The 25,921-nt window shown below is 43.7% G+C and overlaps 1 protein-coding gene and 1 long non-coding RNA gene across 2 annotated transcripts; one reads left to right on the top strand and one right to left on the bottom strand.

The window, feature by feature from the left end:
- The first annotated feature begins 6 nt into the window (after positions 1-6).
- LOC120743991 (leucine-rich repeat-containing G-protein coupled receptor 6) lies at positions 7-25,914 on the top strand. The gene is given in 18 exon segments (XM_040048085.1): positions 7-3,127; positions 8,942-9,013; positions 10,707-10,778; positions 13,785-14,000; positions 14,132-14,203; positions 17,148-17,216; positions 17,716-17,787; positions 17,917-17,947; positions 17,949-17,989; positions 19,127-19,195; positions 19,757-19,828; positions 20,066-20,131; positions 20,252-20,323; positions 21,433-21,504; positions 22,006-22,131; positions 23,082-23,236; positions 23,921-24,001; positions 24,105-25,914. Coding segments are annotated over 18 exon segments (2,559 nt in total). The 5' UTR covers positions 7-3,065; the 3' UTR covers positions 25,244-25,914.
- Positions 19,408-24,110, bottom strand: LOC120744029. Its single transcript, XR_005698286.1, has 3 exons — positions 23,619-24,110; positions 23,107-23,562; positions 19,408-19,826 (listed from the first exon to the last, which is right to left on the bottom strand). It is a non-coding gene; the product is annotated as an uncharacterized LOC120744029 (long non-coding RNA).
- Positions 25,915-25,921: the final 7 nt, after the last annotated feature.

Genomic DNA, 25,921 nt, shown 5'->3' with positions numbered 1-25,921 from the left:
ACGTCTGACATTGAAATTTGGCATATTTGGAAAACACTAATAGGAAAATGAACTTTTAAAAAATGTTTTTTGACAAAACGATCAACAGTTTAGCTGTAGACCAGTGGAAACGATCTTTTATTGTGTCAAGCTAAACATCACCTATATGCCACGTCACTGAGGTATGGATCTCTCACTTCTCCTTATCACTCACAGATTCTCAGTCACTCTTTTAGTGGCGTATCTCAACTCTGAGTCCCCTTCTTTGCGCAGCAGCCACGCACAAACAAAAACACAAGACTAACAAAAGCATATGTTCATGAAGGGAAATGAACATGACTGCTTAGTTTGAGTGAGGGAGCAAAAGTTGTCTCAAAATTCTTGCATGTCTTTTGCACAACGGTCAGCCTGTCGGTGCAAAATTCCTTCATTTTCAACATCTTTGAAGTTTTTTTTGCGTAGTGGATATTTAGAACTCCTTCTCTGCAACATTTCAATGACTCTTACACCTAAGCTTTGACTAAACCATTCTCTAACCCTTCTTTTCTTGGTTTGTATTTTTTTGGGTGGGTTTGCTGTCGGGCTTAGGATTACTAACCTTTTCACAAACCTTCTTCCAGTTCACTTTTCAAGAACTGTTTATATGACTTATAGCTAAATCAATGATTGAAAGTTGGTTGATCCCTAAGGAAGAGCATAGCTACTCTAAGCCACAAGATTTATAAGACCATCATCTCGCTCATCATCACAGTTGGTATGATCTGTCTTGGTCTACTGATAACACTGTGATCAAGGAGCCCAGGACTGGATTACAGACAACCTGTGTTATATTAAAACCTCATTGGCACTCACACACTGTGTTTACTGTATGCAGTAATTTGTTTGCTCATTTCTTTAGTCTGTTATTTGTTATTCTGACTTTTTTAATAAAAATTGAAGATTGAATAAGTGATCCAATAAACATGAAATGGCACCATATTTACCCCGTCCCTCCTACCACGGAGGTTATGTGACGGGTTTAGTTTGTCAGTCTGTTTATCAACAGGATTACTCAAAATGTTACGGACGGATTTGCATTTGGCTCAGCTCGTAATGATCAACTTTTGGAGTTGATCTGAAGTCTAAATCTGGATCCAGGACATGTTTGGAAGGCTAATATACTACTAAGAAACATGAGTTCATCTTTATATCCATCTTACAAATAGATAAGAAAAAAACTGGAAACATAGTGACATAGTGTGTCATATATATACATATTTGTGATATAGTTCTGGATCCGTGATGGGGGAAATTCTCACTCTTGCTGGAGGTATGCAGCCTTGGACTAGCCTTGTATTTACAGGTGCCCGGTTTTCATTATAAGCAAACACAGTTTAGATTACACAAACATGAATAAATATCACATTCCTCTGTAAACATTTGACAAACCATTATTGAATGTTTTCATACCCGCATTATTTACTTTAGCTTGAAGTCTCCTTCTTATCCTCCTTTATAGGCCGAGTGCTACCTTAGGCTATTACTTTGAGCTGTCAGTATGCATTACCAAGCATACCAAACAAGCAGTAAAACAACAACACAGGCCTTGCTCATTATTTTATAAGCATGAAAGACAAGTAACTACTAAGAGTAGGTCAGTAACATCAATGCAACAGTGAAACCAAAATATTGAAATCCCTACAGAATGTCATTAATCTTATGGCTGAAAATATTCACACTGGAAGGTCCTTGAATAACACCTTGAACACCTCTGTCTGCTGTCAGACCCCCCAAGAGTTTACATTCGTGCCTTTATTATACTTTCTTAGGAAAATATTAATTGTCAGCAGATGCTGTAGAAAAGGCTCTGCAATGATCTGACCTGCAAAGTTTCATGGCACCCTGCTAACGTTGCAAGCTCATCGCTTGGTAAGAACACACCCCCTCATTACACGTGACACATGGAGCTTATGCTGTGTGTTATCCTTGACGGTGTACCAGATTTTTGTTATACTGAATTTGACTCGTCTGCTAATTATGACAGGCTACTCAAATACCCACATTTTTTGAACCAAGCACAGTTTTTTTCCATATCTCCCTGAAGTTGGATATAGATCACGCCTGAGGACAGATCTGTCCAGCCCCCTGTCAGCTTGGCTGACTTGACAAACAAACAGGCAGTGTGTCAAAACTCCCAACTGCAAAGGGCTTCTGAGAGCACAGTTTACACTCGCTAGCCTGGTGGTCTGGCTTTATGAGCAATGTTAGTGTCACACACACACAGAGACACGCAAATTCAAGTCTCACTCCTGAAGGCTCATGCAAGACCCCAAGGGCTGTGAAAGCAAAGCAGAGGTGATGTAAAACCTTCTTGCTTTCCCCGTGCTAATCAAAGAGATGACCTTACATGACCGAGTTAAAAGGTTATATATGTTTTCTACCAGAGGCTGACACACAAGCTGTCCCCGAGTGTTAAAAAAAGATGTGAAAAAGTGTGTGTGTTTAATGTGTGTGTGTGTGTGCACGCATGAGTCTGAGCATCCTTCACCTCTCCCTCTTTCACCGCAACGCAGCTGCGTCAACACTCACCCCTCAACACACCCTCTCACGTCAGAGTGTGTGTCAAAGAATCAAAGAAATGGAGTGTGCCTGTGTTAAAGCAATGAACAAAGGGGGAAGGAGGTGGTCTCAGGAGAAACCTGAGGAAGAAGAAAGAAGCCAAGAGACTGAGAACGGGAAGGAGAACGAGATAGATAGGAAGGGGGGACCGAGGGGTCAGATCTGAGAGAAAGCAGAGTGAGACATCTGGAAAAGAGAAAGAGTCACTGGGACGAGGAGGAAATTACAGCTGCCCAACAATGATTCATTGGGGAAAATTCTCCTCTGCATCTCCCTCTCCTCCCTTCAGTTCTCCAACCTCTCTACCTAACCCTGTAACCTCTCTCTGTGTGCTACTCCCTGCTCGTGAGGATGGATTTCCATATGAAAAAGGCATCCGAAACATTTATAATTTTACGTCTCTGAGCGTTTTCAAAGAACATTAAAAAGGCACGCATTGACTGACTCTTTGATTTTCCCCGTTTCTCTCTCTCTCTAGGGATCTGAGCATGAACAACATCAGCGAGATCCAGCCCAGGGCCTTCCACCGACTGCACCTGCTATCAGAACTGTGAGTGCACAATCATTCAACTCACGCTCACTTAATGAACCTGCACTGTCACAACTCGTGCATGACGAGAACCAGTAATTCCTTGAACCGCTGATACCCACAGACGCCAGAGATGAGGTTGATGATTCTGGCCCGCCTCTGATCTCCCCTACCAAGAAAGTGCCTGAAGCAATATGCTAGTATATCCTGGGATGGCTGCACAAAAGGGAGAGCTGAGGCGAACCTGATATTCACTCAGAGATCAAATATATGGTCTTTAAAGCGCAGGTTCTGTGCTCGGCATCCAAGCCTCTGCTTTCTTGCCCTCCTTGAATTCGGTTCAGCTGGACAGATCAGCAGAAACAGTTCGCTCGTAGACAAGTGTCCTTGCCAAGATAAACACACACGATGGGAGACTTTTAGGATAGCCCTGGGACAACAAATAATGCACAAAGAGTTCCACCTTTTCTTTCGACATAGAATTAAGTATGGATTCATTGGAATATCTTTCACATACGTCTCTTGGCTGGTAATAAATACAGCTTTATTTGATCAAATGAAACTAAACAAACAATATGTTAGACTATAAGAAGTCTAAATGTTTTCGACTACCATAGCATATGCTACAGAGGAAATCTGGCCGGCGCTTTCAAGGTAAAAAAGAAGTAGTATTGGTTTCAGTCTCACAGGGCTGTTAAAAGAATACAAGGCGCAGCAAGTTTGCAAAACTTTTTTGAACACGTTCTCAGTCAACCTCGCCGATATCGGATCTGACTACTCCAACCACTCAGCAGAATTCCGTCTCCGTTTGACAAAAGCTGCCTACAGACTTGCCCTCAGGGCGTGAATGTGCGTAAGAGTGTAGTGTGTTTGAGTTCGAGGGGGCTTATGCTTGTATGTCAGCATTCACGTGATTATTTCACCTCTGAATCCTGCAAACTTTGTGTGTGCGCATGTGTGTGTCTTCGTCGGGTGTTTGGACAGTCTGCTGTTTTCTTTGCTAATTTGCGCAGCTGCAGCCTGTGAGGCATGAGCTAACGATGATGAAAGCAACAAGGTTAGCCGGGCGGCCGCTACATTTCCTTTGAGTTGCCGTCCAACTGTGTCCGAAGAGCAGAACGAAGGGAAATTATGTGACACTTTAAAAGCCGGAATATTGAATCGACCACTTTGATTTATTGCAGCTTATTGCATTGCTGATCTGAACTTTTGCGGTTGTAAAACGTTACAGGTCAGATATTGCTGTTGGCGTAATAATGAAAACCACGCAGTTCAGGGTGGTGCTGAGCACTGAAGCTGACATTTGCCTGCATCGGGTGGGGGGAAATGGCAGGGGTGGGGGTTGAAGCGGGGCCTTGGACACAGCTCCATCTGTAGTGTTTGTCCAGGAACAACCATCCCAGTGTTTTACAGGCCCATTGATCTTGCTTCGTCTGCATAGCTATCAAGTTCTGACACTTTATGGAGACTTTTTGTTGCTTTGTAATTCTTCCAAGGAGTATGTTCCTTCCCTGAAGCCAATTTTTTTTCCAGCCCTGTGACCATTTCAGGAGATGTTCTGAGACGATCGTGACATTTCAAGGGCAGGAAAAGCGCTTTTTAAAAATATTCATCTCTGCCTGAAATGGTTTAAAGAGACAAAGCGATAACAGGTTGTGCTACACTTAGAAAGCTCAGAAAAACAAATCAACGCTCTCAACACAAACATGATTGGTTTGAGAGAGACAGCTTTTGATGTGGGTCTCGAGAACTGTTTGGTAGCAGGGAGAGGCAAGGGGCAGGCGTGTTGTGACTGGTAGAGTGATAAATTGTTTGATGTTGGGCTCTGCTTCGCCGCCCGCCCTCCCTTACTCCGTCTCCCTCCCACTGAATTCATTTTCACAGTCCCCCCCATCTTCACTTCACTGCAGGCCGTGTAGTCTCTGCCTTTGACATTTTTTCTGCTCTCACGTCACATTTTCACAAACTAAAACAAATTTGCTGATGGCAAGAGTTTCAACATTTATCCTGTGCTACGCTACAGGAAGGTGAGGGTACAGATTATCTCTATTTGAACACAAACTGTGTCATCCCACCTCTTATCTCTTTGCTCAGTTCTCACCTCTGTAGCTTCAAAGTGAATAACAGCTAATCCCTTTGAACCTAAAACGAGGTGATCAAATTAACTCACAAAGGTAGCTAATCTTACTGGGCTAAACCTTCCTGTGATTCACTGCACCATTAATATTGATAATAAGATGTGAGCACAATCATCCCTCCCTCCAGCCCTTTCCCTGCCTGTAAGTCCTTATTTCTACGTCTCATTCAATTGATCTCAGATCCCTCTTATTAAGCCTTCATTCAGCACTTTGATCAGTGAATTTGCGTCTTAATTTAAACACAAAAACATGCACACAACTGTCAGTCAGACGAAGCTTGAAGAGAGGCGACTGCGTGTCTGTGGATTAATGAGAGGGCAGCAATGCCCGTGCTTGGATACAGACTCCTAAACTGGTTTCTTATCTGGCCGTCATATCAAAGACACGCCCTCTTTTTTAAAAGTTTTGCTCTAAAAAAGCCATTTTCTCATGAAGCGGTAACTTGGAGCTACCAGAGGACGGCTTGGAGTGAGACTGCCCTCGAAGATGTTTTTTTCTGAAAACCACCGCTTCCAGCCTATCACCATTATCAAAGTCCATCCCTGTTTGTAGCTCCTGATCTCATATTTCACTCTGCTTTTGCCTTTAACTTCCTTCATAATCAGCCACTTGCGTCGTGTCTCCTACTCACCTTATCATTATCTGCAGCTATCTAACACCTCGTAATTATAGAGGTGAACTGACACCACTTCAAGTGGCCTGACAGGTGGAATAATCTGACTTCCCATCATTGGTGACTTTGCCTCTTTTGGCCTACATCTTAACTTAATGTGCACGGAATACGCTCGTCTTATCTCTGACACTCTTGATTGGATCCAGTCATATCGGAGCCCTCTGACTCCAACTATCACATGTGAGATATGAAATCCAAACGCAAGAGTAGAGAGGTGGTGAGTGGAGGCCAACGATGCCCTGCTTGTCTTTCTCTTGGCGATAAGATTGTCTGCTGATAGGCCAGGAATATGACATGGGGGAGGGTTAAGAGGTCAAAGCGTTGGCTGGCTTGATGTCCCAGGTGCAGCACCCAGCCAAGACTATCTAATATACACCAATTCAAACTTTTGCTCTTAGTGTTGCCAGAATGGTTCATGTGCTGCCCACAAACAACCACATTCAAAGGCTGACGCTCCACGTGTCTGCATTTTACTCCCTCAATTTCAGAGGTTAATGGCAGGTTAAGTGGTTGACCTCGATGTCAAGTCAAAGGTCATCTGCTCACATTTCTTTTGACGGGCCAAGGTTGTAAAACATGCGCGTACTAAGCACTTACATAAAACACCCACGCACAATTCGCCCTCTCGCTGATAAGACCCGTTTATCTCCTCTGTCTCCCCTTTCATCATCAACTCCTATCACCTACCCTGGTCCTGCTACCACTATGACTATCACTACCCGAGATAGTGTGCCAAAATATGATGCTGTCTTTGTTCCCGAGGTCTTTAATCTGTCGTCTTGTTTATTATTTTGAGGCAATAGAACGAGATGATACATAGAATAATCAGCGGTGGATGTGCTTCAGCGAATCCCTCTCTGATCGGCCCAAATAGGAGGGTGGTCTCACCTCTGTTACCAGCAACACCCGTCTCCACTGTACCGGCTACACTGGCTTCTGCTATGTTACCTATGAATCATTTTATAGTTGAGGTGGAATTTTTATCTGTGCAGCACAGAGGCCAAGAGCAATTGTAACAATCCTCAAATCAAATTAAAAGAACGAAAGAAAAAAGAAGAAACAGTTGGAGCCGCGGTTTGACATGAGCAAGGCGCCTTTCATTAGACGGAGATTGATGTGGAACGACTAGGAGGCAAAGTGTGGAACATTCACTCAAACGTACGATCATTTACACACACATAAATACACACTCTGATTTAATGGAAACAGTTGGTCAGCGGCAACTGCCGATGTTCTGCTGATGTCTATCAGGAACGTCTGAGCATTTCTTTCCCTTTTCAGCATCCATCCTCGCCATCGATGTAATTATTCATTTGATAAATGACGTCGGCAAGAAAAACACGATTCTGCTTTATTGCTGTGTTGGCTACAGTTGAATAGAGAATGGCTGCACAGGCAGCGGGACGTGCACAAAATGCCCTAACTACAGTGTTTGTTTTCTAAATGTAGAATCGCTGGCATCCGTCATCGTCCACATTGAAAAATCACTTATTTCTCTTGCTGCTGCATCAAAGCCTTTTAATGCATACATATATAAATAAGTATATTATATATTAAAGACTAGCCAAAACAAGGCACTGAAGGCGTTTTTATTTCAGAAACTTAAATGCATCTCTGGAAATCGACCTAAAAATATCCCTGTTGACCAGATTGTGCATCTGTGGAAACTCAGAATGGTATTTATTGTCCCTGGAGATACATTAAAATTCAATCAAGGGGAAACTGAACCAGTTTTTCTTGAAATTACGGATAAATATTGGGAGTGTCATTGAGTTGAATGCTCAAAGAAATAACTGTCTGTCATACGTCTGTCATTTTTGGGAAATCTATATTGAGATTTCATGCGGCACTGTTTATGTCTATGTGAATAAGTTTTGACTGTGGTTTGACTAAATGGCACCACAATAGCTTGGATAGTGATCGGCTCGCTTTGTGTTCTAGCGAGCCGATGTGTGTGTTTCTGTTGATAAATACGAGATCTGTAAAAGTTATAAACTGAGCCGAGTGTGAGATTTGGCAGGCGTGGGTGGAGCTGTGTGGTTTGCCACTGCACAGTAATACAACAGAGACATGTTGACATGAGCGTCAGATGTCAGAGGGAGTTTGACGGGAGCCCTCGACCATTTACCATCTGGATGCTAGTGGCTTGGGAAGGCAGACAGCACACTCTATCAATAATTTAGCATCCTGGCACTGTTGGTACAGCTTTTCCAGAAGCAGGCTGCTTAGCATTAAGCTGAAATGTCAGGCAAACATCACCTGTAGAGCAATTGTGTGAGGTGGAGGAGGGCTCCAATGAATAACTTATAACTTCTTGTGTGTGTGTTTAATAAAAGTGGGTGGTCTTGAGTTGTGAAGCCCAAATCTGTGTTTAAACTGCGCTTCCAGCTTGTGACCTTGAGAGTTATTCTGCTGGACTGAATGTTATTTATTTGGACATCTTATACACACACTCACAAATGACCATTAGGTGCTGTGTTTGATAAACAAACTGATTGGATTGCTTGTGTGAATGCGTGTGGTTTCTCTCCCCGCTGTCCTCGAGGCCCCTTTAGAATAGGCCGATTTACCCTCAAGGACATGGAAATTAGCGCACGCAATGTCTCGCTGCACACATGTGTTTGTGCGCACACATATAGTATACACCTTACTATACAAACACGCACATAAACACACTCACATCCACACATATACTTATGCGGTGCACTTGTTGACCCAGTCTCATTCAATTCAGTCTTTACTCACTCATCGGCGCTCCCAGGATTGGTTAAGGTTTCAGGGTGTGCCTCGGGCCAATAGCAACCACACTGAAGGGAATAGAAAATTCTTATTTGCATACTGCCCCAACAATAACCCCAAAGCAGTCTGGGATGAAGTCACATCACAGCCTCATCCAAAAAGTATCGAATAAAGTACGTAAATGAACGTAAAAAAAAGCTCTTCTCTTGAGACTTGTAACTTTTTTTGTGTCTATGATTGTATTTCAATTTTTCACTTTTATAATTTTGCTTGTTTCTCTTTTAGGCGTATCTCAGGGAATCAGCTGAGGTACATCTCAGGCCTCGCCTTCCAAGGTCTACACAACCTCAAAGTTCTGTAAGTAACTTCCTCCACCCTCTCACCTATACCACAGCCCTGGTTTAATCCCCATCCCTAAACCGCCACTGTGGGTTTATCCCACTCTATCCTTTGAAAGGGAACTTGCCCTACCTTGAATGAAACACACAAGCCATGCATCATTAACTGCAGTTAAATTTTATGAGATTGGGGGAGACATGCACTGCTTGCAGCACCTTTATTTCTAAACAAGCGCTGTTTCTCTTGCGAGGACACACACACACACACACACACACGTGCGCTTACAGGTGTATTGCAGGGACCTCCCAGTCACACCACCCACTGTGATTACAGAAAGTGACAAATAATTGACCAAGAACTCCATTCAAAGCTGTTCTCTTAACACCACACTTCTCAAACTGTGTTCATGGCCACCAACTGTTAGAGCTGCTGCAAAGTATTAAATCATAAAAAAAAGTGCAAAGCAGCCACAAAACTCAGAGCACCTTTTGACTTGTGAGCGCAGGATCTAATGAGTTGCAGCCATATTTCTAGTTAGCGCAGGACAAGGATTTTAAGGAGATTTTCATGAGCTTTGCCAACCCCCTCAACTCCTTTTGGACCTTGGCTGAGAAAAGTCAGAGCGGCAGTTCCACAGAATATAAACTCAGCTAGCAAACTTGTGGTTTGTAATTTGAGGGAATCTAGAGAATTACCAGGCACACCAGTTGATCTTCTTTCACCTTGTGCTGTGAAACTCACCGAAACAGAACGAGCCAACCGCAATGAACGATAGTGGGAAATACACTGTGTCATATACACTCGACACTACAACGCAAAAGGAAAACTTTGGAGGATCTCTTTGACCTCACGGTAACTGAACTATCCATTTAATTTCTTAACATAACGGTGAAGGTCTCCCTGTGTTAGACATGAAAATACTGCTGACCTTGTCTAGGTTAACCACAAGATCCCTGCTGACTCTCACAGGCACACCACACTCGCAGAGGTTGAACAGGAATCCTCCCCATTGGGAAATTCTTTGAAACAGGAAAATATATTAAAAAAAAACAGAAAAGTTATATAAATAAATGTGAAAACTATGCTATTACATGCGCTATGCTCCATCCTTCATTTACAGCTAAATAAATAAACACATGCGCAAGGAAATGTTTTAATTATACTTCATATTATACTTCATATCATACTGGCGGGGGAGGAAAAAAAGAAGCATTTCTCAACAGTGGAAATACAATATATACGATTCCTATCACACAAGACACGAAGCATTCACAGAGACAGACTACCGTGGCACATTGACCTCCTGGTTCTATGTGACACACCGGAGGCTTTATGAGCCTGTTTAAGTGGACTTGTCACAATAAAACTGAAGAAATAGTGTGAGATAGATAGAAAAAGCAAGGGAGGGTGAGTAAAGAGAGAGGTCTATTGTTTGCTTCCCACTTCCTCCCCATTTTTGCTCCAATCTTTTGAGAATGACATCAGCAGCCCACCCAGGGAGGCTCTTTCTCTTTTGCTCTACCCTTCATTCTCTGCTTCTCTTCAAGCTTTCACTGGCCCTTTCCTTCTTGTGTCAGATTTCCCTCACTATGAAATTTTTTGTCCTGCCCGTTGCACTCTCGCTCTCGCATGTGCACACACATCCAGTACGAAAACTTCATCAAGTATAGACATGATACATATAGCTGTGTAATGTGTGTGTGCCTTGTAGGATGCTACAGAACAACCAGCTGGAGAGACTTCCTGATGATGCTCCTTGGGACCTACCCAACCTCCTGTCCTTGTGAGTCTCCGTCTTATACACATTGCACTCATCTACTCGTCCAGCAGTGAATGAAACACTGGCCACCTACGCATTTCACTAATAACCACAATGCAGGTATAGGAGCACCACTGACAAATGACAGACCATATCCAAATGGTGGCTGCAATAGTTGTGCGCTCAGTGCTGCTGTGCTGCCTAATGGAAGAAGTCACGGCCTGATTGTGTCAGTGCAGTGCATGGTAGCATCTGGAAGCCATGAGGGAAACAGCAGACACTGCAGGCCAGCGAGAGCATCTCCAATGAGCTGTGAAACAACCCCATTTTCCATCAGTTCCCCCTCTCTTCCTCCTCTACTCCTACTCCCCTGTTCTTCTCCCACCACCCACACTGCTATCCCCCTGGCTAATGAGAGTGTTTGGTGACCTAATTGTCTAATCTGCAGGGTCAGTGTATGTGTGTGTCAGTGTGCATGCGTGTGTGTGCATGTGTGGACCACCTCATCTGCAATTCCTCACCGGTACCCCACTCTTCGAACATTGCCCACCACATGTACTCCACGTCTCCACTTTCCAAATTATTAATTCCTTGCAAATATCCATAAAGCCTTTCCCTTCATCGCAAAGACACACACACACACACACAAGTGCACACACCAAAATTGCTGGGGTTGTAACACAGGAGGGGCGTGCATGTCTAACTCCTCTACCACCTACAACGTTTCCCCTGTCTGGTATTAAGCAGGCCTGCACCCCTTCAGTACAGTCACCCAGCCAGCACACACACACACAGACACACACACACACACTTTGTTCTGGCAGACACATCAGTGCAGACTGCTCTTGTCTGAATTAACAAATTGCTGTCATGATGATGTCTGCGTGTCTTTGCGTACGAGCGTGTGGTCTTCACAGATCTTTTTCTTTTAGCGGATAGAAATTGTCACAAGTAATGAAAAACACACATGCACACACACTCGTGCGCACACACACACAGAGTACACAAACAGAGCCAGTGTATAGAGACGCACCTTGTCATTACAGTAATGATAAGCTGAGCACAGAAAGATTACTGGAAAGGCTTTGGAGAGTGAAGCTTGTCGGCGCCTCTCACTGACATAAAACACACCAGGTAAAAAGAAAGAGTCACATGGATTTCAAATTGGTATGAATGTATTAAAGGAGGCTTTCATCCAAAATAAATCATGACTTAATCTCAAACAGCGATTCTGTTCTCAGCAGCGAGATTGATTCAAGAAATTTGCCTCTTGGAGCAGGATAATTACAGCACAGTGTGAGTGCTGTTGCTTAATTCGGTGCCATCATAAGCAGACAGATGTGTTTTGGGTCCTTACCAAAGGGTTAAGTAGTGTAGCCTTATCAACACTCATGAGTTTCACAGGCAGATTTAGATCAGTGTAACCAGGTTTAGGGAAAATGGACTACATGGCAGTAAAACAGCCCCCCCCCCCCTTCACCAAAGATCCTGGTTGTATAAAATTTTGTCCATCTGGAGAATTGAACAAACAGAAGCAGTAACCCAGAGCTCCAGGATCATTTAAAGGATTTTTCTCTTTCTGCCTCTGCCTCTTACTCTGGTAATCATACGTCAGACTTTGATGTGATGGACAGGAAATGTCTGCTTTATTAGCTTTTGTGGAACATTCCTGGTTCTGTCTGGACCTTCACCAGACCTGGCAGGTCCACTCGAAAAGGAGGAATTATTATTTTACCCTGGAGAACAACCCAGAGAAAGCAGAAAGACCTTCTGTAGCTTTCATCCTGTGATTTGGGTCAGGGACAAACAATGTCCACAGTTGCAGGATACGGGGTGCACAAGGGCAAATGTTTAGCGCTGCAAAAAGAAAAAAAAGAGACGTGCGCTGAAAACACATTCAGAAGTATTTACATATATGGTGGTAGGTGCCTCTGTGTGTGTGAGCATCTGCCAGTGTATACAGTTGCTCTCCTGATGGAAACTTCCCCCAGGCAGACAAGCCCAGAGTTCAGAGTTCAAGTTCAGATTTCACTTTGAAGATGCTTTTTGTTTGGTAAAACCTCCGAGGGGGCGAGGAGAACTGGAGCGCAGGAATCAAAGAACCTCGGCAGAAGATTGATAAGGACGGGATGTTTGAAAGATGAACAAGAATTAAGGACTGAGATGCAAAAGGGATTCAAAGCAGCTGGGGAGTGCGTCAATGAAGATATAAGAAACAAAACGCGAGTGCGAGAGAGGCCGGAGGGAGGGAAATGAATGAGTGAGTGTGAAGGGCCAAAGAAAGAAGAATAGCAGGAGGAAGTGGTCTCTCTTGTCAACTCCGCCCTGAGGGGATCATTCATCATGATCGGCAGTGTGTGTGTGTGTGTGTGTGTGTGTGTGTGTGTGTGTGTAAATGTACACGGACGGCGTGTCCACACTCATGGCCTGTGGGTTCAGAGCACAGAGGGGAACAAAGGTTTGTTAGGTTTTTTTTATAGTTGAAAAGATGAAAGTGCACATGTGGCAGTGTGTGAGTGTGTGTGTGTGTGTTTGCTGTCATAACTTCATTGGCTGTAAGAAGTCGCATTAGCGTTTGATTGGTGGAAATTTCAGAGACTAAACTGGGAAAAAGTAAAAAAGCTGAAAATGCTTCCTGCTGTCTTCTACCTTTTCCAGACACTCAGCGAGTGTCACAACAAAAAGAGCACAAATATAAAAGACTCACCACAATCATTTCCACATTTTTGCAACTGTCATTTTCTCATCTTACATTTCACACATGTCTGTGCTGGCGAAGCTTCTCGTGGCGTATTTAGCATGGGAATAAATCATAATGAGAAACTTCTAAGAAGCTGCAGTAAAGATGAAAGAAGCAGAATAAAGGACGTGTAATTCTCATAATAACCTTCCTGTAAGCCAAACCGTTCCAGTGCCGTGACACACAACCACTAATGCGCACAGAAGCACAGATACGCATCCACATGAGCAAGAATACTGTACTCAGACTTGGTGATTATCTCGTTAAGCTCAGTTCCTCTCACCCTGCAGGCGTCTTGACGCGAACCTGTTGTCTGTGGTTCCGGCTGAGGCCTTCAGAGGCGTCCGCTCCCTTAGACACCTGTGGCTAGATGACAACTCCCTGACGGAGATCCCAGTGATGGCGCTTGACTCTCTGCCCTCCCTGCAGGCCATGACGCTGGCGCTCAACCAAATCACACACATCCCAGATTACGCATTCACCAACCTCTCCGCCCTTGTGGTACTGTAAGTTGCATTGTGCGTTATTTGTCCTCCGCTGAGCTGAAATAATGTTTCGACATACTGTGGCGTTGTTTTTGTTTTTTTTCATGAAATTAATTTCAATTTTTTTGAAAAATGTCTGTTTGTTTTTCCAGGCATCTCCATAACAACCACATCAGGAGCATGGGCTCGAGATGTTTTGAAGGTTTAAACAGTCTGGAGACACTGTGAGTATCCAACATTCATGCATTCTCACTGAAACACACAGCCGTGCTCACACACACACTGTTGGACAGTATTAAAAATAACAAAGGACGTTTTAACAGTCTGACACGCACACACGCATGCATGCACGCACACTGAAGGGAATGCATTTCTTTGGCCTAAATGAGCACCTCCTTGTTTCCAAAATCACCACTGCAGGCTTTTTGATTACAAAGCATCAGCAAGTATCAACATTCATTTGCTATAGTAGTGTTTACAGCAATCACATTGCCTCAGTATAACCCAAGATATTTGAAAAACTCCCTAAATATAACCTGAAGGAGGTAACACAACCAAAAGACTCACATTATGTGCCTCACTAAAGCCCTGATTGTGTGTGAGTGTGCAGGTGTGCTTGTATGTGTGTAAAGCTGGTTGGTGTTACTTGGAACACACTTGGTGTTTTTACAAATCATATGAAACAAGTGCGCCAAAGAATAATGAAGTGTGGTGCTAAATTGTAAAGTCATAATAATGATTAATGCCCCGATAATTTCATGAAGCGCCTGAACGTTTCTCAAAACCACAACCAACGAATGACTGACGGGAATGTGAAGGTAAAAAAGTCGTCTTTGATTCCTTTAAAGCATCATCGCGGTGTTTTGAATGAGCAGTTGCTAGCCAGAGTTAAGGTCAAGTAAAGACTACAGGAGAGAGTTTTCGCGAGTACGTGCCGTCGCCTCAATTACTACCTCCTAACCACACACCAATATGGAAACCGCAGAAAACCGACACAGCTTCATGAAAGAGGTGGGGAGAGAAAAGAAATAGTGTCTCCTGCAAAATTCACGGTGGTCTGATGAAAACACTTTGTCTGGCATGCTGCTTAACAACCTGTTGAAGTGTTAAAAAAAAAAAAGCACGGCTTTCTTTTTTTATGAGTGTCTGGGCACATGCACGTGCGTGCACATAAGCGAGTACTGTCTGCCTGTGCAATAATACAGCTTTACGCTCAACTTGAAAGTCATTATCAGTTCTGGGAACTGTGAGGAAACACGGCGTAAGGCGGAGGAGGAATGGTTAAGGGGATGAAGGGAAACTGGAGATTGTGAAAAAGAGGGATGGAGCTCTCTGGACCAGAATAGTGCGTGTTAAAGTGTTTGGACTGTCAGCGGTGGGGGAGAGATCGATGACTCGGCGGGATAAGATGACAGGTGTCATTGACGTGGGGATCGCACTGGTATGATGGGTTAATCTCTCACAGCGGCTTTGCTTATGAGAAATACGAGAGACCATCTGTATCGCCGCCACCCTCCCCAACCCCTAGTGTGTATTATAAAATCATTACTACGAGGAGCCGTCCAGAGGCCTGCAGGAAAATGCAACAGCATATGCAAACAAGACAGAACAGACACCGGCAGACAAACATTTCACAACATTTGCTGGAAATACATACATATATCTCTCAAAGTTCTTCATCAAAGGTATTTGGCTACTTGAACAGAATAAAAACAAATCCAGCTGAATAGGACTTTAGGATATCCTTTGATCTTGATGGCTGGAAATCTTCAAAGGAGGCTCTTAAGTGCACACATGCCCTGGCATACATTTTAATACACCAAAGTACATACTCGTATACATGCAGTCACATGTACACTACATTTCTCCCATGCACAGAAGGGCTCTAATGTGCATACTTGTGTAAAGAGTGGAAATACAGTCTAGGAACTGTGTCAAGTGTTTCTCTTATTGGGTGTGAAAAACTGATGAGACAAAATCCTGAATAATCAAGACGGAGCGGTAAAAGTTCAAGGGTCACACCCAAATCGAAAACTACACTTCGCCAATGTTTGATACACTAATAGTCTGATATGCATCAAAGTGAAAGCACAGTTTTAAAGAATATAAAAATGCTTTGGGTAATTTAGGGATCTACTTCATCGCATAGTTAGGCCAACATGCCGCGGAGATGGTGGAGAACCAAGATAAGGTCTGCAAACTTGTTTGTGAGATCGATTGCAGGAATGTTAGATAATGGTCACATCTTTTCTCCATCTCACCAACACATTTTTCACACAGGTACATCTTAGAATTAGCGACAGAATTGGTTGAATTTTTTTACTCCCTAAGAAAGAGGTAATGGCGCTCAATTCAGTTCAGTTTTATCTACATGGTGCCAACTCACAATGAGAGTCACCTCAAGGTGCTTTATACCAGCGGTCCCCAACCCCCAGCCTCGGACCGGTACCGGTCCGTGAGTCGTTTGGTACCGGGCCGCGAGAGTTGAGGCTCAGGTGTGAAATGTCTGGTTTTCAGGGTTTTTATCGGTTTTCAGCGTTATTTTGTTATCGTTTTTATCGTTAACTCGGTTTTCCTGGGTCTTTCACGTGTGTTATGAATAAATCTTTTTTCGGTACCGGTACTATTTTTATTTTGTTGGATTTATCCGCGACACCTTTCAGGCCGGTCCGTGAAAATAATGTCGAGCATAAACCGGTCCGTGGCGCAAAAAAGGTTGGAGACCGCTGGTTTATACTGTAGAAAAAAGAAAACCCCAACAATCTGACAAGCCGTATGAGCAAACACTTGGTGACAGCAGGAAAGAAAAACTCCCTTTCAACAGGAAATACCACGCTCAGGGAGGGGCAGTCTTCGTCCAAGAGTAGTTGGGGTGAGAGGAAAGAGAAGAAAGCAGCGAGAAACAGAGTTTAGAGAGGAGTGAAGAGGAAACAGCGTGTTAGGTGAAGCCCTGCCCACCACCAGTCTAAGGCTACTACATAACCAAAGGATAGTTCAGGGCCCTAAAATCTTCTATCAGCGACACACACACACACACTCGTGCAACATTTCTCACACACATAAACATATAAGACCACATACAGTATGGATGGTTTCCATCATGACTGCGACTGCATGTGTTAACATGCTGTTTTATAATGACTGTTTCTCTTACTGGTTCTCTCACAGGGATTTAAACTACAATGATCTGCAGGAGTTCCCTGTGGCCATCAGGACACTGAGCAAACTTCAGGAACTGTGAGTACACACACACAGACACACACGCAAACACGAAAAACACACCTGCCCGACATGACTATCGTGGTTGCGTTATCCCGAGTAATCCCGTTAAGTGATTTTAATGTGGCACTCGGATACAATCTCTCTCACCCCAAGCAGGTGCTGGCTACACACCCACGCAGCCGCTCGCCTGCACGTACACACAGGCGCACATGCACACACACAAGCCGTGTTTTCCCTCCGCTTCAGCAGATGTTCTGCAGCGCGCCTATGTGTCACAGATACAGCGTATGTGTGCGTGTTTACATCTCATGTATCCAAAAATGCTTTTCAGCTGTGCAATGGCAGGTGCAAGATGAGAACATGTGACTTCTCAATCGCAAACACACTCTGTCCCTCCTCCAAACACAAACATGCACACACAGACTCCAAAATAAATAATAACAATGATTATTAAGATCATCAGAAACATATTTACAGAGAACCTGACTAACATTGTCTTTTTTTATATTTGCAGGGGTTTCCATAACAACAATATCAAAGCCATCCCTGAGAGGGCCTTTGTGGGAAACCCTCAGCTCCAAACCATGTGAGCTTCAATGCTGCTATCTGCACAGACAGACTCACAACTGAGACTTCATCACCATCAGCCATTTACAAAAACAAATTATTCTCCGGGGCTTGACGTGATTGTCTCTTTCCTCTCTTTTTGTTGCAGTCATTTCTATGAAAACCCCATCCAGTTTGTGGGGAAAATCCGCTTTCCAGTTCTTACCTAAGCTGCACACGCTGTAAGTATGCGGTCAGCAGGAACCATTCCAGTGAGTTAGCCCGAACACTGTGTAAATCATCTTCTGTCCTTTGCAGTGAGGGTTGAGTGGACATGTGTAATGGCCTACTGAATGATGTTGTGTTAGCGTATTGCTGTGCTGTGTGCTGATGTGGTAAGAGAGAGTGTGTTGTAAGAACATGTTGAATGGTGTGACTTATGATGTCTAGTGAGACAGCCAAAGCAGGCTGTGTTGATGTTGGAGAAAAAGTTTGATGGATGAAATGAGCTGTTAGACAAGGTCTGTGTACACGTGTGTGTGTGTGTGTGTCTGTGTGTGTGTGTCTGTGAGTGTGTGTGTGTGTGTGTGTGTGTGAGTGTGTGTGTGTCTGTGAGTGTGTGTGTGTCTGTGAGTGTGTGTGTGTGTGTGTGTGTGTGTGTGTGTGTCTGAGTGTGAGTGTGTGTGTGTCTGTGAGTGTGTGTGTCTGTGAGTGTGTGTGTGTGTGTCTGTGTGTGTCTGTGAGTGTGTGTGTGTGTGTGTCTGTGTGTGTCTGTGAGTGTGTGTGTGTCTGTGTCTGTGAGTGTGTGTGTGTCTGTGTGTGTCTGTGAGTCTGTGAGTGTGTCTGTGTGTCTGTGTGTGTGTGTGTGTGTGAGTGTGAGTGTGTGTCTGTGAGTGTGTGTGTGTGTGTGTGTGTGTCTGTGAGTGTGTGTGTGTGTGTGTGTCTGTGAGTCTGTGAGTGTGTCTGTGTGTCTGTGAGTGTGTGTGTGTGTGAGTGTGAGTGTGTGTCTGCGAGTGTGTGTGTGTGTGTCTGTGAGTGTGTGTCTGTGAGTGTGTGTGTGTCTGTGAGTGTGTGTGTGTGTCTGTGAGTGTGTGTGTGTGTGTGTGTGTGTCTGTGTGTGTGTCTGTGAGTGTGTGTGTGTGTGTGTGTGTGTGTGTGTGTGTCTGTGAGTGTGTGTGTGTCTGTGTGTGTCTGTGAGTCTGTGAGTGTGTCTGTGTGTCTGTGAGTGTGTGTGTGTGTCTGTGAGTGTGTGTGTGTGTGTGTGTGTGTGTGTGTGTGTGTGTGTGTGAGTGTGTGTGTGTGTGTCTGTGAGTGAAAAGAAAGGGGGAGTGAGAGAAACAAAGACAGTCGTCTGACACTTTTTCCTTCTTTGACTGTAGCTCCCTTAACGGGGCAACCCAGATTCGAGAGTTTCCCGATCTGAAAGGAACCACCAGCCTGGAAATTTTGTGAGTCTTTGTACGCTTTGCATCTACCCGTCCCTCCCATCCCACAGAGACACACACAAACACACAATATATAATTTCACCAAGTGAGCCTTTAAAATGTACAGTAAAAAAAAAAAAGTTGATGTTTAGATGTATTTATTTATTTATATTTTAATTAGATTTGTGCTGTATGTTTGATTATTAATGTATTTTATGTATTTCTGTTTTATATTACTGTGAAGCACTTTGTGGTTTTTATCCTGTGCGATATAAATAAATTGATTTTATTTGATTTGATGTTCAGGACAAAATGACAAATCAGACTCCACATACAAGAGAGACAAAGAGCCAAGAAAGATAAGACCAATAGATGGAAATGTGTGTGTTCAGACTTTAGGGGAAGCAGGGAATGAAGAGGAGAGTCAGGGAAGAGTAGGCAGTTATGTCAGCCATTGACAGGTTTGGCGAACCTACCCAGCTGCCTGTCTCACCAAGTTACGCTCGCTGGACTGGAGGATCCTTTCGCTTGCTCGCACTTCAACAATGATCAGAAGATCCTCTTCTTTTTTCCTTCCCCTACAGAACGCTGACTCGGGCTGGTCTCTCAGCTCTGCCTCTGGATCTGTGTGAGCAGCTGCCTCGCCTCAGAGTGCTGTGAGTAGATACACACCAAGGGGAAAAGTTAGAGGTACAAAATCTGATACACACAACTCAATTGCGGAGACTTGTACCCCCCCCAAAAAAGCATGAACTTGCACAATCACATCTCTGTGAAATCCAATCAATACAGAAAATTATTGTCCTGCCGTGTTGCCTTCCTCACAGAGCTGACCATAATTTCCCACACCATAAACCCACAGCTGGTCACTGTGTACTGTGTTTGTGTTGCAGGGAGCTTTCTTACAACCAGATAGAGGATCTGCCCAGCTTTTACCACTGCTCTGCACTGCAAGAGATGTGAGTTTTTCAACCCCCTAGACAGTCACACACTTACTGTATCAAAGGCAGCAGTTTTCTCAGTTTACCTCTGCACATAGTGCTTTGGTTACATATAATCCTATATCATTTTCCTAACAGAGGGTTGCAGCATAATCAAATCAGAAGGATCGAGTCAAGCACCTTCCAGCAGCTCACCTCTCTAAGAGCACTGTGAGTCAACTTCACTTTGTCTTAGTCACAAGTTGCACGCGATATATTTAGAAATTTGTGTTTTTTATAAATAGCCAACACCTTCGGGTAAGGATAGTGAGCTGAAAAATATGCAGACTGGTGAAAAATCAAAGGAGAGAAAAACAAAAAATAGTCCCTCATTATGCTCATGATGATGGTGCTCAGGAGCACTATCTAAAGGGCCCACGTCAGTCCAGAATCTCTTATTTTGTTTGAGATATGGTTACCATGAACATGATACATATCATTTTCATAATACTCTAACTGCTCAGTGACCTTTTGTACCCAAGAGACATGGGCATTAGTAAAGATTACAACCTTCAAGATAGGATGATTTCACCACATATCTCCCAGGACAACTGTGTTGATGTCCTGTGCCCATTCCCAAAACACGTGGGCCCAAACAGGAACACCATATTTCAGTGACATGGTTGTATCCTGAACTGAAATCTTTGGGAGAATTCTGCAACAGCAAAGATTGTAGACGTGTAACTTCCAGCTGGCAAAGTCAGCAAAACATATATAAATTATATAATAGTACCAGAAAAATTTCCCTCTCACATATCTGCTGAGATGCAAGACTTGCTTCTTGGACTCCAAAACCTTCCCAGCAAATGCCCTGAACACCAGATGTCCTCGCTATGAGTGTTGGAGTTCTAGGTTGTTCTTTTAATTTGTCACCCATCTGTATATGTTATTAATAACCGGATAGCAGGAGATGGCAAAACAATAAAAACTAAATTTGATGTATGTCTGTGAATTTTCTTTGCAAGCTCCTTTGACTAAATTTGATGTACCATTGAGGTTTTTTCTTGTGAAATAACACATAGTTTGAACTTTGTTTCTCTAATCATGTTTAATTGAAACAATATGTAGAAGTCAAATCATCTGTGCTATAATGAGGTTTCACAACATGACCCAAGGACTCTGATGCCAAAACGAAGGAAATCATCGGTTGTTGGATTAAACAAGACTGTAGAATTATGACCTATTACTGACATCTAGTGGTGATACACAGCATTGCCAAGTGTGCGCCGTCATTCCAGGCACTTTCACATCATTGTGATTCTTTTTGTTGCTGTTGTCAGTGACCTGAGCTGGAATATGATCGAGAGGATCCACCCAGATGCCTTTGCTTCGCTTCACTCTTTGGTTAAACTGTGAGTAAACTCACTAAGACTCTTCTACCTATCATCTTGTTCTCCCCTCCTTCTGAGAAAAGCATAAAGAATATATGCATCTCAGAGTGTTGCACTTACACAAACACTCCATACTTGGCTGCGTGCTCCACTGAAAACCTGTGGACTTTTGGCAGAGTTTGCAGCGAACATTAAAATCCATTTATTGTTTGGAAAAAAAAAATCTCTGCATGGCAAGAAGCCTCAGCTCAAGTCATGCCAATATAAAACTACTTCATTGTGTGAAGACTGGTTGAAGTTTGCCTGGCTAAACAAGCAGATAATACATTTGACAGAAAGCATTATGTGGAGTCAGTCTGATAGAGTCCTGTCTACACAGCTTAATGAATCTAGGAGACAAGGACATTTTATCAAGGACATCTCGCAGCTTTATCTGAAATAAAAACACATTTTACAAACATTAACTTGGCTTGATTTGACATGCACCTTTCTTATTTCACTGCCCTTCGATTTTTCTCTTAGGGACCTGACTGAAAACCGTCTGAGCTCAATACCTGTTGTAGGCTTGAGCGGTCTGACCCATCTCAAGCTGAGGGGGAACACAGAATTATATGACGCCTTCAGTCCTGATAACTTTCCCCATATGAGGTAAATACTCTATTCAGAATCATTGAGTGCTTTCTTTAACTGTGTGATCTTCAAATGAAACTTGTATTTTGCTTTGTCCCAAAAAAACAAAGATCCCAGGTGTGTATCCTGTGGCTGTGAGGAAAACGCATCCCTTCCCAACCCTTAAATTATCCTTCCTCTCGCAATTTTCTACTAATATCGTGAATTTACCGAAAGCTGCCAACTCTGACAATTGACTAATTACAGTGTATCCCTGCAAGCCATTCCTGAGCCGAACTTAAACAATGACTGAGTATTTGTTAGCAGCAAGTTAAATCTTGTTACAAAGATCCCTGAAGGCCTGGGAAGGTGCGATGAAGTAAAAAATGAAGAGGAACTTTTAAAGAGATTGGAGATGGCAGCAGATCAAAGCTCTGTGTTAGTATCCCTGTAGAACATCGCCCAGAACAGAACCTCTGGCAGACAAACATTTTAAAAGCACTAAAGGTAAAATAAAAGGTTTTTTTTGCAGACATCTGCACCAAAGTCGGCAGATCAGCAAAATAAATAAACGCTTCACCTGCATTTTCCCCAAAGATGGACTGTTATCATTATTAAAAATTCAGTTATGCTTCCATACACTGAAGCTTTTTTGGGTCTATTGTTACCATCCCCTCTGTTTACAAAGGCTACGCGTGCCCAGTATAAGGCAAAAACACCCGGTCCCTATAGAATATATACCTTTAATACCAGTCAAACTGATTGCACATCAATCAAAATGTGGTTTAATGTAAATACAAGTAAGAGCAACAGGAACAAAAGCACTTGAAGCTGCTGGGAAACAGTTTTAAATTGTGCCTAAAAGAAACGTAGATAAAGCTCACGTTGAAAGAAACATCAGCCAGGACTTGCAGTTTTGTTGCCACCTTATTATGCTCCTGTTTTTCTTCTGGTTTGTTTTCAACACTACTCTCATCTGATTGGTACAGGGTGATAGAGATGCCTTATGCCTACCAATGCTGTGTGTACGGCTCCTGTGATAGCTACAAGCCAGCCGGTCAGTGGGACTCGGAGCAGAGCAGCACCAGTGAAGACCTGCATAAGAGGACTGTAGCCATGTACCCCATCCACACCGACACTCACTGTAAGACAACACATGCTTACGGTATCTGTGAAAACATACACACAGTATGTCAAAAGACTTGTAACATATCAGATGGGAATCTGACAACTGTGTCCATACCTGGCCGTTAAGGACGTGTCAGATCCTCACTGAAACCACAGTGACCTAAAAACACACAACACGTGCTGACCCCTCCATTCCTTCATTCCTGTGGCCAGCATAAAATAGAAACACAAATAAATCAAAATGAAGGTGAAATGAACGCGTTGAATCTGCATGATTAAAGCAGAAATTAAAAAACTGCTGGGTGTATTCAGAAAAATAACAGAATCAAGAAATGAATAAACCTGATGTCATTTAGAAAGAAAAAAAAAAAAAAAAAAAAAAAAAGAAATGAATAAACCAAGACATATCACGGATTAAAATTTATTTACCTTTAATTGCTAGAGAAACATGCCAAGACAATCAAAGTTCATCCAAGCGCCAGTAATCTTCTGAAGTGTCTGTTTTTTGTCTGTGGAACAGACTGTTATCATTGCAACCCCCTGCAGCTAGAGTCGCGCATAGTCTGCATGGGGTATATTGTGTATAAGCACTTTCAGAATAAGCTCTCAATATACTTTAACACATGGACCGTTTGGAGGTTTGATCAAAAAGGAAATCTGAAATTCTGAATTCTGGCCCTAAAAAAACGTTTTCTTTCAGATGACCCAGACTTGGAGGAGTTCCAGCTGGAATTAGAGGAATCCAAACTGCAGGCCAGTGTCCAGTGCACACCAACACCTGGTAATGCAAATGAATGCAAATGAGTTTTATTGTAGGGTATGACGCAAGTAAGCCCTAAGTTCAGCGCTTTTAGCTAATGAGTTACTGTTTTGTGCTGTTGCAGGTCCTTTCCGTCCCTGTGACTCTCTGTTGGGCAGCTGGCTAGTTCGTGTTGGCCTGTGGTGCATCTCCCTGGTGTCTCTGCTGGGGAACTCCATCCTGCTTCTGTCTCTCTTTGGCTCATCAGGCTACCTGTCACCACTTCGCTTTACCGTGGCTTGCATGGGGGCTTCAAATCTACTGACTGGTGTGTGCATGTGCACCCTGGCCCTTGTGGATGCTCTCACGCTGGGAGAATTTGGCCACCACGGAGCCCGGTGGGAGGGGGGTCCTGGTTGTCAGGCGACAGGATGGGTCTGGGTGTTTGCATCCGAGGCCAGTGTGTTGCTGTTAACTCTTGCAGCAGTGCAGTGTGGTGTGAGCGTGACGTGTGCGCGCACCTATGGGAAGTCCCCATCCCTCGTGAGTGTGCGCACCTGTGCACTGTTCTGCCTCGTTCTCTCCATCACGCTTGCTTCTCTCCCACTGGCAGGAGTCGGGGAGTATGGGTCCTCGCCTTTCTGCCTTCCCTCACCGCTGCCACCCCCATCCTCTCGACTGCCGTCCTCCCTGGGCTTTCCCTTGGCCCTCATTATGATGAACACCCTGTGCTTGCTTATAGTCACAGGTTCACACATCCGCCTCTACTGGGAGTTACTCAGAGGAGAGTGTGAGGGCTTGTGGGACTGCGCTATGATCAAACATGTTGCCTGGCTAATATTCACCAATGGTCTCCTGTATGTACCAGTAGCTTTCCTCTCCCTTTGTTCCCTTCTTGGTCTCCTTTCTCTGGGGGAGGAAGTACTAAAATCAGTCCTCCTGCTTCTCCAGCCCTTGCCAGCCTGCCTCAACCCTCTCCTCTTCCTTCTTTTCACGAGAGACCACTCTCAGCTGTTTTTCTGGCCACGCCCCAAAGCACGTACACAGCTCCGTCGGGACCACACCTTGGACTCGTTGGTTTCCGTGGACACAGAAAAGAGCTCTTGCTCCGATTCCTCAACACAGGTGTCACTCACTGATGCCACATACAGTGGAGGATCTTCTCTCCAAGCCCAGCAGGATCCCATCAGATTTTCCCACTGCTCCTCCACATCCTCTGTTCCTCTCATCCCTTGCCAAATACCTCCTCCCACTGCCAGAGATAGAGAAAGGGTGGCAGAGTGAGAGAGAGAGGGGGTGAGCGACTGGTGATTTCTGGAAAGTTTGGATCAAGATGTCTATCACACTGCCATGTCTCTCACTCTCAACCCATGAGCATCCACGCTAGCTGTCTGAAAAGCTAGGACACCATATGAATATGAAAGGACCATCCTCTGCAGAAAGACCGCCTCTGGGTTCACAGTCTTCAAGCTCCTCAGAACATTCAACACTGAAACTGTTACTACAGAGACTACAGAGTACAGAGAAGCTGAGGAGAAAACAAAGAGCCTCTGAAAGTGGAGAGCGGGACTACAAGGTCCTTTCACAGAAAAGACTATTCAAGGACATTGAATAGGACAATGACATTGCTTTTTATATAAAGGACAATTTCAGACACATTTCAGTGGACTGAGTCATGGGGAACAGTTCAAATCCACATGGAAAATGTAAGCATTGGACAAAGCAGCGATTTCGCCTGTGGGGAATTTAGGTAGCACCAATAGATCTTTGTTTATACTGAAAACTGATGAAAAATCCAACTCAGAAGATGCAGGTTGTTTGGTTCTTTTATAGGTGGAGCCATTTTTTGGTTTAAATACAAATTCTATCCTATTGCTAAGGTCTGTTTAAAAAAAAAAAAAAGGGACTCCTCATCACTCACACACACGACAGCCAGTGTAAGCTAAGTTTTCTTCCACAGAT

Source organism: Simochromis diagramma, unplaced genomic scaffold (genome assembly GCF_900408965.1).
Source record: "Simochromis diagramma unplaced genomic scaffold, fSimDia1.1 OVJJ01000387.1, whole genome shotgun sequence".
Lineage (NCBI taxonomy): Eukaryota > Metazoa > Chordata > Actinopteri > Cichliformes > Cichlidae > Simochromis > Simochromis diagramma.
This window is presented reverse-complemented; position numbering and strand designations above follow the sequence as displayed.